Genomic DNA, 15721 nt, shown 5'->3' with positions numbered 1-15721 from the left:
GTATTGGGCCGTGCCGGAGTAAGTATTGCACGCGAAAAGATGCTCGGTCAGTGGATTTGGGCGCGAAATGCGAGGAGCAAATATCCGTGGATGACGACAATAATTCTTCGTAAGGAGGCACGAATCGCACGAGCGAGAGGGAATATATCGCTGGCGGCGCGAGAACGAGAGATTCGATGACTTTGACCAAAGGAGACAGGTAAATGGCGTCTTTCGAGGGAGTCGTCCCGTAACCCAGGTCGGGATGGAGCCACAGTATAGATAGGAAGGAGGAGATGGTCGTAAAGTTGGTGGATAAGGTCCGCCACATGAAGATCTTGAGTCTTGACAGGGAGTGCCTTTCGCGTTGTAGAACGAGGCACTCGTCGCTTTCAGAGGCGCAAAGTAGATGTTGGTAAGCGGTTGTCGATTTGAGTCAGAGTGGAATGGTTCCTGCAAGCGAAGCAATGCCTCGTTAGTCGCGGCAGAGACTGAAAGCACATGTTACACACCAAAGAAAGCCATACGTAGATCGCGTCCCTCAGAATCTAGTGTCGTCGGATGCGGACCGTGTACACGACTGACAATCATAAGTGAGGAAAAGTGGAGGAGGAAAAAGTGGCCAGCGCACCGTGGCCAGGCGCTGAGGAGCAAGACAACTTTGAGGCAGCCGTGGAGGGCACCGAGATAATGGCAACGAGATAATGAAGCTTTCGCTCGCGCGATTCGAGCTGGGGGCGTTTTCAGTACAAGCAAGTCCTCGCCCAGTACCAGTACTCACTCGCCATTTTCGCTCAGTATCCCGTCCAGCGGAGTTGTCCGTCATCGGTCATCGAATGCGCGTTCTTGTAATCTGTGGAAAAGAGTTAGCAAGGCGGGTGGTGGGCGGGTTTGCCGCCACGCACCAAATCGAGGCGGGGCCCTGCGGTTCGAGCGGTCTTCGACCATGGTGGTGGGTCTTCGGAATCGAGGGAAATGGTGAAGGGCGGGTGGCAGGAATCGTGGTGGTGGTTAAGAAAGACAAGCATTGCGTTGTGACGCGGCACTTGTTACTCCTCGACCACCACCCAAATTGAGTGAGTGGATACTACATCTCGGCTATCCCTAGCAATGGCAACAAGATATAATCTGGGCTCAGTAGACTCGCCGTACTCTGTGGTGTGGGTGGATGGGCTGCTATGGAAGCCTTGAAAAGGATAGGCGGTGTTTGTCGATACATGGTATGTGCTCCTGCTCTTTAGTCCTTCGTCATCGTCATCCTGCATCTCAGCACCGCGGCCAAATACCGTACCACGCTCGCAAACGACATGCCCTGGAGGAGAACAGGCCAACTTGTCGGTTCTCGTTCATCAATCTCAAGTTTACGAGTACTATACTACACACTGAAACCCTCAAACACGGACAAGGGTGTGAAGGCTGCCGCGTATGTTTTTCTTTGTTCTTCTCCAGCGCGCTGACCAAGTACTGCCACAGGTATCTGAATCTACTGCGACAACGCTTGGCTTTACTTAGTCCGTTTCTCTCTTCTCGGTGGAACTCGTCGAGCTCGAAAACCAGCATGGGACGAACGAAACGACGATAATGTTAGCTAAACGGATTCGGTATGTCGCTTTCTCGACAACGATGAGCGCTTTTGAAAGAGATGCCGTTCTAGCATACCGATACTTCTTTTGACGAAGCCACTTATACCGACATCCCTTCATCTCCCATGTTATCTCGGACACGACACGACTTGGGCCCTTGCCACATCCGCTCTCTGGATCGCCTGCTGGAGGTTATTGGCGCCGACTCTGAGCTGACTACAGGCAATACGACAAGTACACGCTTCTCCATTAGCTTTCCGGCGACTCTTTGCTTTATCCGCGTCCTCTGCGGCACCTTCTATCGACCGTTTTTCGCCGAGCATCGCGGTCGTGTGGCACGTGACCACTATCGCGTCGGCACAGACGAGATTACGACTCCTCAAGCTCTTATCCTGTGGCTCTATCGACCATACCTCCATCAACTTATACCCTTACCCTACGACCACAAAGAGTGTCATCCGTGTTCGATCTCAGCAAGGGCGTCATTGGACACCATTTCGTTCGCGGCTCGACTTCTCCATAGAGAAAGTGAAGAAGTGGCAACTGGGTCGTGGCATGAATTTGGTCGACTTTGGTCGTTGGAATAGGCCTTCGAGGTCTTGGTATCAGGCTTCTGCGGGCTGCGAAAGACGATGGGGACCTTGTCAACGCTGTCGCTCGTATTGGAAGACCAACTCGGATTTGCCGCTATGCACACAGGCCTACAATAGGTCCAGCTTCCTTGTCTGGCCTTCGAGTTCATTATCGGGCGCTTCCCACTCGAGACCTTCTCGATTATCGACAGCAGCGCCATAAGTAGTCAGCACCGTTTGCGTTCCTGGGGACTTTGCCATCCGAGTCTTCGGGAAAGCGGTTTGCTAAGGCGTCACAAGTTCCAGGTGCGGTATTACTTTTGATATTATTGTGCTATGCTTATTCCTGATACTTACAGTTGTCACGGTCGGCCATGACTCGGATTTTGATATAATAGTATCCCGCGTTCCTGTCTTTCAAGTACAAAACCGAAGGGTGCATAAATAAATACACATCATTCGACCTCTTGCCAAAACTCCTCCGCCTTCGCTGGTGCCCCATCTGGATCCCTGGGCACTAATGAACGGGAGGCATTATTAACATTCGTTCTGCCCCAAAAATACATTCACTCACTTGGATAATCCCACCAAGAGAAGGGGTAATCGTCGGAGCACGTCTGCCGCAGCACTCTCCCCGTTGCAGTGCGGCGCAGCGTCAGGCGGAAGGCTATGGCGTGGAACCAGAACTGTGATAGGTGTGGATAGCGGACGCGGACGCGCTTGAAGAGCGACCTGAGCTTGTGCGGCCTGGTAGGCGGTGCGACACGGTCACTGCCGCCAATAGACGGGTGCCACGACACGACGAATGCTGTCAAGCGCGGTGGTAAGATCGTCTCCCTGGAAAGCGCACGCAGGAAATTGACTGGCTGCGGAAGATATCAGAGGAAGACGGCAACTCGGAGGGGCAGACATACCGTGCTAAACTGTTTGAGAGCTGAATTCTCGCCAGCCGGCACTGTCTCGCCGACGGATGAGTCGAACTCCATGTCGAGTTTCAATCGGGCGAGCTGGGGAAATGTGGCGAATATCTGACGGAGCAGTGGGACGGGTTCAAGCAGCTTAACGTGTAGCTGCTCGACTTTGAGAGCGAATGATGTTACATTGCGGAAGGCGCCGTCACCAAACGTGAGGAGACCCAAGAGGGTGTCGAAGTCGAGCATGGGACCACCGTTGAGCCGCTGGAAATTTACCACAAGTGTCGTGAGCTGGTGCAAGCCCGCAAAAATGGACATGGAAGCACAAGGAATGGCGAGCGCGGTCAAGAAGGGGACACTGTGAACGGCGTCGTGCAGTTGGTGCGCCGGCCCGGGCGCGTCGACGTCAAGACCGTAAGTGGCCAGTGTCAGGTCCGTCGCTGCGGGGAATAGAGGGAGAAAGCGCGCCATGTGTCCCGGCGAAAGATTGCGCTTCTGTGGCACAAGTGCGACGCGCCGCACTCGGGGGAAAACACGCCTGGTCTGCAGGAGGAAATCGACATGACATTCGAGGTGGAGCTCTTGTAGGTGGACGGGGTTGAGAAACCACTGCCACCCGCCCATGTCCTCGTCAGCGTTGCCGATCTCGTCGTCCTCCATGATGAGTGTAAACTTGATCAATGGCGGACCTGGCCCCAGGTCCTTGGGCGAGAAGTTCTGATGAGTTTGGCGTTCCCACGAGGGGAATATCAGCTCGAGTTCGCGCAGCTGTGGAGTCCCGCGGAATATCTGTGCCAACCGCCGAGAGCTGAAGTCCAGGCCGTGAAAGGACAGCTTGTTGATGTTGGTAAAGCAGTGAATGTTGTCTAAGAATTCGTTGCGCAGCTCGAACGGGGAGTGTGGGTGCTCGACAAGCATGTAGCCTTCCGGCTCTTCGTATGACTGCCAAGCCTTGAGGTGGCATGTTTTGACGAGCGGAGCTATGCTAGGATTCAAGTGGAATGCGAGCCGGCTACGGCGACGTAGGTGATCTGAAACTTTGTTGTGGTAAATTGCGTTTTCGTTGGACGGACCGACGCCGTACACCTCCAGGCTTAAGGTGGCATAGACAAAGGGACGGAGGAGAGCACAGAAGACACTGTTGGTGGCAAAAATCGCGCGGAGCGCGGTAGGGGGAAGGTATTGAATGACCTCGAGCCAGAGCTCGGGCGGGAGTGTTGTAGCACTGTGGGCGGACATGGAAGAGGAGAACAAAGATGCGATGAGTCGTGACATTAGTACTTATAACGAGTACTGTGACGAGACAATGCGTTTGTCTACCTGTATTGGTAATTATTAGCACAAAATGCAGAGGAAGAAAGAGCCTGAGAGCCGGGACTCACATTGAGTGAATGATCTTTTCTGCCTCCGTTCTTGCACAGCTAGACCCCGGTCAGCTCCTTGGGATTGAGATATAAGATGCTCTAGTCGTCGCTCGTACCGACACCAGCGGATTGAACCCTCAGAGAGTCCGCCCAACGAGGAAAGATAACGAGTATTAACGACAGCGAGCGGATGGCGGACAGTCTACTTTTGGACGTCGTTACCGCGCGAAATAGATGCCAACAATATGCGCGCACCGCGTACATATATGTGCGACCCTGAGAGCATGTCGAGACCGTGAAAGAAAATCTTTGTTGTCGTCGTCGCGAATGTTAGTAGCAGCGTGTGACCGTAACAATGTCCTTTTCTTCTCCAACTTCCGTCATGTCGATCTCACACGGCCTTCCCGTTCCATATCTCTCGCCTTGTTACCAGTCGTCTGGCTGAGCGACCTCAAGCGCCTGCACAGATGAACAGGCAGAGATGCCGCTGGTGCATATCGTCCGCCTCTGCCCACAAAACGCACTAACTTGTCCGCGTTAGCTTTCTTTTGACTGCCCTTTCCACCTATCCATGGAGCCATTGGAGCGTTGGCACTGAACAGGGTCAGCATTATGTGGAAACTGGTGCGCCCTTGCATGCGCTCTTCTCTTCCCCTTCTCCAGAGTTACTCATGTCGATCTTTTAGGTGGCCTTATCCACTCTGCTTTTGCACCCAGCGGCTACAGCGTTGCGGCCTATCCATCCACTCGATTTCATCGCATGCCTGGCACTCAAGTTTCCTATTGAAGATCGCTGCAAGCTGGTCCCCTGGTTATCGTCAGCAAGAAGTCGTTCAGGAGCACTTTCACGCTCGTCTGCGATGAGCTTTCACAGGACGGTATATCTAGTGAGTCGGTTGACTCGCTGCCCACTTCTACTCGTTCACGCTGGCTGGTAGCCCTTCCCGCTCTTTGTGCTTGAAGAAAGTTGTATCGCTTTCAGCGCAATCGGCAATGCTTCAGACGATGCGAACGAGTGCCTTTTTGGTTTGCTCAAAGTCTACAACGACGGCAGTATACAAGCTCCACTTTCTTCTCCATTCAATCTTCCACTGTCTGGGTACTGATACACGCAAACCGAAGAACGAAGGACATGGGCTCGGGGGCTAGAAAAAGGGAGGGAGAGAGCGACGAGCACTCGCCGGGGTAAAAAGGTATGTGGGCATTGTCCCCCGTTATTCTTTGGCGATGAAGCTCGCTTTTTAGTCTTCTGCACATGCGTTCATCGCTCGTTTTGTTGGGGAGGAAGTCCCTTTCCCGCGTAGCGGCACCAATTCGTTCTTTCTCAGCGCAACCCCTCTGGTTGGGCGGTACATTTGGTTCCCGTCCTGGTCGTCGCTGTAATATTCTTGGGCCGAGATGGCAGAGATGAAATGCAGGCTCCAAGCGAGTGCACATATGCGTGCGCTCTGTCTCGTTTTCTAACCTGTTGCAAGCCATCGTGTATCTTATTCAGACAAACGGAATTATACGCTGCTGATATTGTAGCCCTCTCGGACTGCGCTTCTCTACGACCACCCTATGAATCTACTTCACCTGCATCTACCATTCTTTTCCTATTCCCGACGCCTATGGCCTATCGTGTTTTCATGACTACTTGCCTATGTCTCCACTCACTACGTCTTCGGCTGCGATTCCACTCCTATACTTGGGCATCTGCTGGATAGTTTATTCTTGCTTCAGCTGTCATTCTTCATTCCTATCTAGTACTTTATCGTACACGCTGTCCTTTTGCCCACGATTTAGGATACAGACACAACTTGAATGGAATCTATACGTAGCTGGTAGTGGCCATATATGTATACTGTCTGTATCGTATGCGTAATTGCAGATCGTGGTAAATGTGATATGAAGAATGGAGGGGAGAAGAGACCGAAGGGAGATGGAAAGGTACTGTACGAGGATATAAGATATGGCGAGAAAGGATATAACTTTTCGTCGTATGTCCTCCAGACACCGTGCGACGACACACGCGCATCTGACCAAGCGGAAGATTTTGCAGAGGAGATAACGACCCTCCGAAATGGGTTCCAGCGAGAACAGTGACTGTGAGCGGACATGCGCGTTATGCAGGGGAATGTGGCATCGGGAAGAAAGGTTGCTTTGTGTCCGGAGCCCCGCCCATTACAAGAGAACGAGGCGACGGCATGTTTGTGCAACTATATGCCTCCGTTGGCGAATGAATGGGAGACGAAAACACGCTTGGATTGAAGGTGGACTCTAAGAGATGTCGAAGTTGCGGAGAAGGATGACTGGGAAGATGGAGAAGAGCGCAATGAGTGGGCACATGGAAAGCCGACGATTACTGGGTTCACTCAGCCTTTGTCAGTACTGCTAGGTGGTTGTAAACACAATACTCACCGCAATTATATCTATCTGCGTTCGTGGAGACGGCAAAAGGGAATCTCTAGTAAGAATATGGCCAATACGCGTCTGGGAAACTTGAATAACTGCAAACGGGAGCACAATAGAAAGACATACATACCGGGAAATAGGACTGGAACCCACAGTCCAGACAGCCGCTCGATTCGTTGGAGCAACAGGGTATTGGGCGAGCAGACGGAGAGAAGGAGAATGTGTCGCAGGAGGAAAGACTGTCGGGAAGTACATTCGATTGCGACATGTCGGAAGGAAATAGCGGTGGATACTGAAGACATGATTGATTCTTCGCGAGACACGATCGCGCATACGCAGAGACGAAATCATCTCGCTGCTTGCGCGAGAAGTAAAAGGTTGATAACTCTGGCCAAAAGCCGCGAAGGAACACGAGTCGTTGGGCGGAACAAAGGTATGGATAGCAAGGAGGAGTTGTGGTAGCGTTGATGTATGGGGTCCGCCAAACGAAGGTCTCGAGTTTTAAAGGGGAGCGCGTTTGTCAGAGCTATCCCGTTGGAGAACTTGCCAGTCGCTCGCAGGACGAGACACGTTTGGTGATGAAGTGGAGGATGGTTATCGAAGGATATAGCAACAAGCAAGATATGGGTAGTTGTTCTGCGAATTGGGCTGGCAATGCCAAAGTGCGTCAGTACCGGATAGCAGAGGTAGAAACAAGACATACGAGAGCGTTTAAACCAGCGACAGTGTAGGAGAGCCGCACGGGCAATATCGTCCACAGCTCATATTGAGAAGTAAAGGCGCAAAGCCCATGACGATGATGCCCTGCTGACGACGATTCGGTCGCAAAAAAGTCGCCCTTCCGTACTCGAGGCGACGAAACCTGCTGTTGGAGACGAGGAGGGTCATGGATACGGGGAGACACGGGAAGATTGGGTGGTGGAGATGTTGAAAAGGGGGAAGAAATAGCGGCGTCGGGTGAGCACAGGCTGCGACTCGAAAGATTTGGATACCACTCTGGATGGTGGTGGTAAAGGAGAGGGAGCGTTGAAGTACAGGGATGGTGGTGCAGGACTGCTACCTTTATAACGTTGTTAGCAAAGAGGATGAATACCTGGCCATGAAGACACACCACTTTCAAGTCGCCCGATGCCTGTGCATTCCATTCCCCCAACATAGTAGCGTCTGTGAAGCCTCAATGGTTCATTCTCGCCCTGCGGCTCTCTTTTATACAAGAGCGTGGTCCCCCTTCAAGTGGTTTCGAAGCAGACTGTAGTTGTTTGAAGCTGAAGGTCCGGGGTGAATGATAACGAACCTGGTCCGGCCATGGGCATTTGTGAATAGTGTTGCGTCGGAGAAATGGGACGCAAAGCGCCGGATTATGATGATTGAGGTGGTGGTTGAGAAGAGAATACACTTTGCTGTGACTTGTTACTTTCTTCACTCTTTCTCTTCGAATTCATGTCGATTGCGACAGTCTTTCGATTTATCGATAACTCCGCCTATATTTCATCCCTGAAGGAGCGCTCCAGATGCAACGGGTCCCCTCCTGCCAACCTCTCCGACGATCTTGAGACGATGATCTCCGAAATGAGGGTCTACGATGATGAGATAGCGCAATACCAGAGACGATTGGCGGAGCTTAGAGCCGAAATGAGAAGGACAGAGGCTATAATGGCGGAGGTAGAAGCCCTCCGTGCGCAGCTGCAAGCGATGCAAGCCACAGCAAGGAGCCTGTACTCCCCCATCCGCCGACTGCCGCCAGAGATTCTTGTTCAAATATTTCGTTGCATTTGGATGGACTTCGACGGTTCTGCCATTAAAAAGGAATTGGTCTCCTGTGTCGAGCCGAGGTTTAAAACCTGCTCCTCTGCGCTCCTGAAACTGGCTTCTGCGCCGTTGCTCACTCTCTCGCAAGTGTGTTATCGGTGGAATGACATCGTTCTGAATACGGCCGAATTGTGGACAAGAATTTCGGCTTCCTGCTCGATATGGTCGACGAGCCGAGCGGGACAGACCCAACAGGCTCTGGGGCTCTTGGCTCTTGCACTCAGACGCTCAAAACAATCGCCCCTCCATGTGAAGGTTACCCATTCTGCCTCGACATCACTGACGGAGGGAGCTAAATGTGCACTTGCTATGCTTGGTGCTGCATGTAGCCGTTGGCAAACTGCGTTTCTTGCTTGCTCCATGTCAGACGTGGAAGCTTTCGACTTTCATGGGCAATTCACCAGCCTGGAAAGGCTCCAACTTCAAATCCGCGGCGAAGGAAGATACCAATGGGCGATTGAAACTTTCTCAATATTTCGAGCGGCGCCAAAGTTGCGCGCGGTGACCTATATGGGAGAGACCTCCCTGGAAGGTTTGCCGCTGGAACAGCTCGAGGAAGTTTCGTACCAGGGCCTTTATCCTGACGAGCTCTATCTTCCGTTGAGATGTTTCCCCAGGTTGTCTCGGTCGGTGACGATCTCCATTGCTCCCGCTATGGGTTACCAGGCCGATATAGACTTCCATTCGGAATCTAGAATTCTGAGCCTCAAACTCTGGGTGGACAACCGGGAGGGAGACAACCCCGATTTTTGTGCGGCGCTACTCGATACCTTTGCATCCTCCATCACACTGCCAGCTCTCGACGAACTCGTAGTGGGATGCTCTGGCTATCCAAAAAGTCCTGTGCCATGGCCCGCTGGCAGTATTATGGCGCTTGCCCAACGGTCGCATTTGGAAGCACATCTCCGTACTCTGGATATTCGCCATATATTTCTCAGCGAAGACGAGTTACTTTCTGCAATAGCTGAACTTCCACGTTTGCGAACGTTAGCATTCTCTGATCTCCTTGCTCTGCCCGTGGACTCGCAGGCTGAGGACTCGGATACTAGGCCCGACAATGACGCGGCACCACCAGTGACGATTCTCACGAGCCACTTTCTTGATTGTCTCACGGAACGGGCTCCAGGCGAAGACCTTTCGGCAGGCGGAGTCTCAGTGGCCTTGAATCGGCACGACTACAAGCTTGTCCCGGAGCTGCACACATTCAGATGCATCACGCAATTGTCATTTAACCACCAAGAGTTCTACAATTTCGTGGAATCGCGGAGCGGGCGGGAACGGCAGGAGGAGATATTCCAAGTGCAGCTTTCATTGTGGCGGATGCCGGATCGCTCACAGCCGCATCTGGAGCCGCAGGTGGAGTCACAGCTGTGGGACCTCCGCGTCCAGCGCAGAATCAGGTTTCACGTTGAGAATAATGCGGAGTCTTTCAGGAGTTGAAACTGTCACTGATAGTTGTAAGTACTGGTTGTAAGTATATATATGGAGACGCAGCTCATTGGCAGGGAGATGCTCGTTCATTCAACAGAGGCGCCTTGTTCGTGTTTTCCCCCGTTCTCCACGAAGCCGTTATTTCTGAGTTGTGTCAAAGCCGTTGTATCTGCCATTGGTATGAATCCTGGAGTTAGAGGGCGCGACAGATGGTCACGTAAACTGGGAGAGTGCAAAAAAGGAACTGAAGATTGCCGCTATAAAGCAGATACGAGGATACTCGGATTTGAAAACGCCAAACTTGAAGCACGCACTCTGTTGCCTTGTATGTGATAAATCCTACATTACACGTCGGCAATTGCGCGCAGAGTGTGAGCGGGGTGTGAAACGACACCCATTCGGCCTGGCTGGAAGGGAAAAACTTGAAACAGGCGGACAATCATAGTCTTGAGGAGGCATGCGTTGCGACTGCCTAGAGATAGTGGTTAAGTCGCACTTGTGCGCTGTCCAGTGCCCAGCGAACACACTTTATTTTCGAAAAGCCCGCCCATCTCCATCCTCCATCGGGTTGAAACTATGCCCCAGCAACACACATGGCCCCGACTGAAAGCAGAATCGCATGTGCGCGTTCCTCACGCGGCTGAGAATGTGTTGGTTGAGGAAGACAACATGGGCAACACACACACCTTGAGCGAGGAGAAGCCGTTCTGGAGTCGAAGGCGCCAAAGTACTTGTAAGGACAAAGGAGCCGACACAGGAGGAAAGATACACATCCCCAGCAAACGGTCGTCGTTGGCTTGATGTGAAAGAAGATATTTCCAGAGACACAGCTGTCGATGAGGCAGCAGCCGGCGAGTGCGGGTCGCGGTAAGAGGGAAAAAGATCGGGGCCCAAGATCACATGGTCCGGGCCGACCTTCCTTCCTCTCTTCCACGACGACTATGACCACGACACTGGCCCTTTCTTCCCTGCTGCCTACAGCGCGCTACATGCTGCCCACGACTCATCACTGCCGCTCATGGTGAAGACTCGTCCATCGGAAACAGCATTGCACGAGCCGTTTTGCTGACTCCCAGTCAGACGGTTTGGGGACAGCGTGCGGCACCGTTTCGCGGCACGAGGGACACGGAAAGCAAGCTCTGGCTGAAGCTGTAGTGTATCGGGGGCAAGAACGGGTCAGTGTGAATCCAGCCTCCCCTGCCGACTTTGTTGACGCGTTTAGCATAGTCTTCGAGGATACTAGCACTTGCGGCATAGAGGAGAAGGAAAGGTTCTGCAGTGGGCCGTGAAGGGCGGATTCTGGCCGAATTCAGGTGCGTGGTTGGCAGTACCCTGCGTCCAGACACATTTTGACTTTGTCGGACCCAGACTTGACGCGCAGAAGCCGCCAGCACCCCTTCCTTTCAGCGACTGGTGCGGCAAACTGTCTCGAGTGTAGTCGGTGTGTTGTGTTATGCTGCCCAGACGCGCTCATTTGCTCACTCGTTTACAAGTGCTTGACTTTTAGCGGGCAGCACTCAGGATCGTTCTCCACCCCAAGCGGATTACAACCGCGGACGCACACAGAGAACGCCCATTTCACAGCTGCGCTGCACGGCCTATTCCTTTACCTCACGCTCATACTGGCGGGGGTGTCTGCTATCCCTGGTCATATAACGACTGGATGACCAGTCAACGGCTAAATGAGCAGACCGCTCATCCAACACCATTGACTGCACCCTTTCACCCCCCTCATTCCTCCGCATTTGGCTCCCTAGCCGTTGTCCGCACCTATCCAACACGGCCACGGCCACGACATCCGTCTCGAATGACAAGGTCACGTGCCGCCCGCGCAACGAAAGCTTTCGAAATATCTTCCAAACGACGCTGTCTAACGCACCAGCAGCCGCATCTCTTGCTGCCTTACTGAAACGGCTTCCTTTCCAATCCTTTCGGCTGCGATACCTGGAGCTAAACGCCCTTTTTGGGTCTGTTTTCGCCGAGGCTGATTTCGTGGTGGAAGTAGTGTGTGTGTGGGAGAAAGCGAGGCGTTTCTGTGGGCTATGGATGCATACGAAGAATGCTGTGGATTGGTGGTTCTGGGGCCAATGTTCACGGACTGCGATGCCCTTCGCCCTTGCAACGAAGCAAGAGTGACGCCAATGACAAGTAAGTGCGAGTTTTTGGCGTTCCCTGCTGGCGGCAGCTAACTTTCTCCAGGTGGCTTCAAGATGGTATCCAGTTCTGTCGGGCGACTCCCTGCATGTACTCCGATGGCAATGTCTTCCGCATTCAAGACTTTCTTTCCGTTTGATCTCTTTCTTGGCTGCACATATACACGCAGCCGCATTATACCACTTCTGCATTGTCCCCCTTACTGGCTCCCCATATGGTACCACAACAAATGTTCTATACTTCCCTTCTTAGTAATATCACTTTCGAGCAGAGGGACTCGTGTGATTCGAATTCTTGTATTGCATCTACACTATGGCGGGTACTAACTGAATACAAACGACTACTCCTTCCGAATACAGGTACTCCTTGTCAAATATCCGTTGGGAAACAAGGTCTCGATACCACTATTCTTGTGCAGACGCTTAAGAGCACGCAGGTCGTCGGGAGCAGCCCCGCTCGGCAGAAACTCGACTATGAGCTGTTGCGGCCCGGGCACGGGGCATTGGCAGCCCGCCTGGCGAGTCCTTCCGACAAACGGGCGGATGTGGGCGGGGCCGGGAGGTACGATAAGCGTGAAAGACGCGAGATTCGGGAGGGTGTCAGCACGGGTGAGCACATCGGGCGCAGGCGATGGCTTGTGTCGAACCCCATATCTACCAACGGCGCGGTACATTCGAGGTGCGTAACTGAAGTAAGCAATTCTGAGCGGTGATACAGCAGGAAATTGAAGCCGGTATAATCTGGCGGTGAAAGAACTAGTGTACTGAGCCGGGAGGAAGGATCATACTCGCGAGGGTCAGAAATGGCGGCGGCAAGTGTCAGCTCTTCCAGGTTTGCGAGCCGTGGCAGCAGTAGTAAGATATCGAAGTGGGAAGCGGTACTGTGGATGGTGAGCTTCCGCAGCTGGTGGGCGGGAAGCGCGAGTTGTACGACCAAGTTCGGGGAGCAAATGGAGAGCTCGCACAGACGGGGAGCAATCAGCGGTAACCCGGCACCCGCCTCTGGTCCGATTCTGTGGAGGTCGAGCGTGAGTTTTGTCAGACGTGGACACTCAATACTAGTAATGCCACTTTCGCGGCGGCGTGTAGCGTTCCAAGGTGATGGGCCATTGTATTGTGGACAGGGATGCCTCTTGCCATTGGGAAGCGGAATCGAATACTAGTAGGCGACGGGGTAAGTGATGCCAGCCATCTTCTTCTAGTACTATTCCGACCCGCCATCACGTCTCTGGCCGGGCTCCACCACCGGACAATTGTCTGCGGGCAGAGCACCTGTCACCGGACAATTGTCTGCGCGCAGGCACCGATCGCCGAAGCGGAAGTGATCGATTATTTATATATCATATGCAATATATTCACATGTTCGCGGGCAGGAGCTCCCCCCGCACCGCGATGCACGCCAGGTGGTGCCGGCTGCGCAGCCACTTCTTCTGCAAGTGGTGCCCGAGATCACCGGGCTGCGCAGCCACATCTCCCGCGGGCAGGAGCTCCCCCCGCACCGCGATGCACGCCAGGTGGTGGCCGGCTGCGCAGCCACTTCTTCTGCAAGTGGTGCCCGAGATCACCGGGCTGCGCAGCCACATCTCCCGCGGACAGCAGCTCCCCCCGCACCGCCCTGCGCCGAATCTTCTGCGGGCAGGAGCTCCCCCCGCACCACGATGCACGCCAAGTGGTGCCCGAGATCACCGGCTGCGCAGCCACATCTTCTGCGGGCAGGAGCTCCCTCCGCGAACATTTCTGGCGCCGGTGTAGCCCGGCCTCCACTCCGGCTTCTCACGCCACCCTTCTTGCTTCTCAACCACCACCACGGGCGACGACGAGCGCGTAGGCGGCGCGTAGAAGGGCGGGAGAGCGAGGGGAAGATGTCGGGAAGGCGGGAGGAGAAGGTAGAGGGCAGGCTGCGGTGCTGGAAAAGGAAGGTGAGTGGCCTAATCCGGCAGGTGAGGGACAGCTCACCAGAACTTGTCCGGGACCTCCCGGGCCCAGTTCTCCGCCGTTCCGCCCCATCTTCGGAGCAGCGTGAGGGACGCCCTTCCCCTTCAAATCGCGTGCATTCGCGCGCCCGCCGCTGCCGCCGTTCTCGCGCGTTGCCCGCCCCAATTCCCTCAAAAGGCAATATTTTGTCTTGCGCACCCCGCGCTTGTTTCTACACCAAATCCCACCAAACTCTACCAACATTCTCGCCTCCCCCTACGTTCCCAACGACGTGAAAACCGCGGACAACGACCGCCGCGTTCCCGCCCGCCGCGCCTTGCTACTCCCGCCCTCCCTCGTTTACCCCGCCCCAGCCAGCTCGCCGTTTCGCGCCAAAACTCAGCGTTCGGCACGCCTGGGGTACCCGCCCAGCCCCTAGTACTATTCCGACCCGCCATCACGTCTCTGGCCGGCGCCTGTCAGCGACGCAAATGTCAGTGACAGCGCACCGATCACTTCCGCCCGCGTCGCAGGCAAGTCACTCCACACCTAGCGATCGATCGGGAGCCGAACATGTAGGGTTGACAGCTGATGGCCCCTGCGCCTGCGCCTGCGCCCTGCGCGCACAGCGCCGGCCGTCTCCGGCATACACCGGCGCCGCTTTCTCTTCCTCCTCCTGCGCGCAGCGGCGGCGTCCTGCGCACACACGCACAGCGCACCTCCCTGCCACGCGCGTTGGTGCCCGCTCAGCCAATTCCGTGTGTGCGGGAGGGCATCTGCGCAAACGCACCTCCCACTACCATGCGAGCCGGACATGTAGGGTTGACAGCTGATGGCCTCTACCGCAACAGCACCTCCCACTACCACGCGAGCCCGACATGTTCGGTTGACAGCTGATGGCCCCAACGCGCCCACCCGCACACACCTTCCCCGCACACAGGCCACCGCCCAGCCACGCGCTGAAGCGTCTCCCACCACGGCTCATTGCGCCTGCCCACCTACCGCCCACACACACACACTCCCGCCTTCCCGCCACATCCCCGGGCAGTTCTCTCTCCCCCAAACACACATACCACCCCCCGCGCACTCTATTTTCTCCAGCCCGGCGTTCCGGATCGGCGACCGAGGCCGGGCTCTCACGCCACCCTTCTCTCTTCTCAACCACCACCACGGGCGACGACGAGCGCGTAGCGGCGCGTAGAAGGGCGGGAGAGCGAGGGAGAGATGTCGGGAGGGGGGCAGAGGAAGGTAGAGGGCGGGAATGGGTGCTGGAAAAGGCAGGTGAGTCTTCAAATCCGGCAGGTGGGTGACAACTCACCCAAACTTGTCCTCGACCTCCAGCCCCCAGTTCTCCACCGTTCCGCCCCATCTTCCGAACAGCGTCCGGGACGCCCTTCCCCTTCAAATCGCGTCCACTCGCGAGCCCGCCGCTGCCGCCGTTCTCCCGCGTCGTTCGAAACAGCGCCCACAAAGGGCTGAAACTTGTCCCGCCCACCCCGAGCTCAATTCCGGGCCGATTCCCGCCAAACTGCGGCAGTATACTGGGCTCTAGCATCGGTCTCCATAGCGCGAAAACCGCGGGCAACCACCGCTTCGTTCCTGCCCGCC

General features: G+C 54.8%; 1 protein-coding gene across 1 annotated transcript; it reads right to left on the bottom strand.

The window, feature by feature from the left end:
• Positions 1 to 7400: 7400 nt before the first annotated feature.
• On the bottom strand, positions 7401 to 7962 carry MIND_01327100 (uncharacterized protein; the record flags this gene model as incomplete). Its single annotated transcript, XM_037369721.1, has 3 exons — positions 7401 to 7454; positions 7510 to 7866; positions 7918 to 7962. 3 exons carry the CDS (start codon positions 7960 to 7962, stop codon positions 7401 to 7403), a joined length of 456 nt encoding a protein of 151 aa, XP_037213717.1.
• Between the last annotated feature and the right edge of the window lie 7759 nt (positions 7963 to 15721).

The sequence above is a fragment of the Mycena indigotica genome (assembly GCF_014461135.1).
Source record: "Mycena indigotica strain 171206Taipei chromosome Unknown Mind.scaff0015, whole genome shotgun sequence".
Lineage (NCBI taxonomy): Eukaryota > Fungi > Basidiomycota > Agaricomycetes > Agaricales > Mycenaceae > Mycena > Mycena indigotica.
Note: the sequence above shows the minus strand (reverse complement) of the source record. Positions and strands in the feature narration are given on the sequence as shown.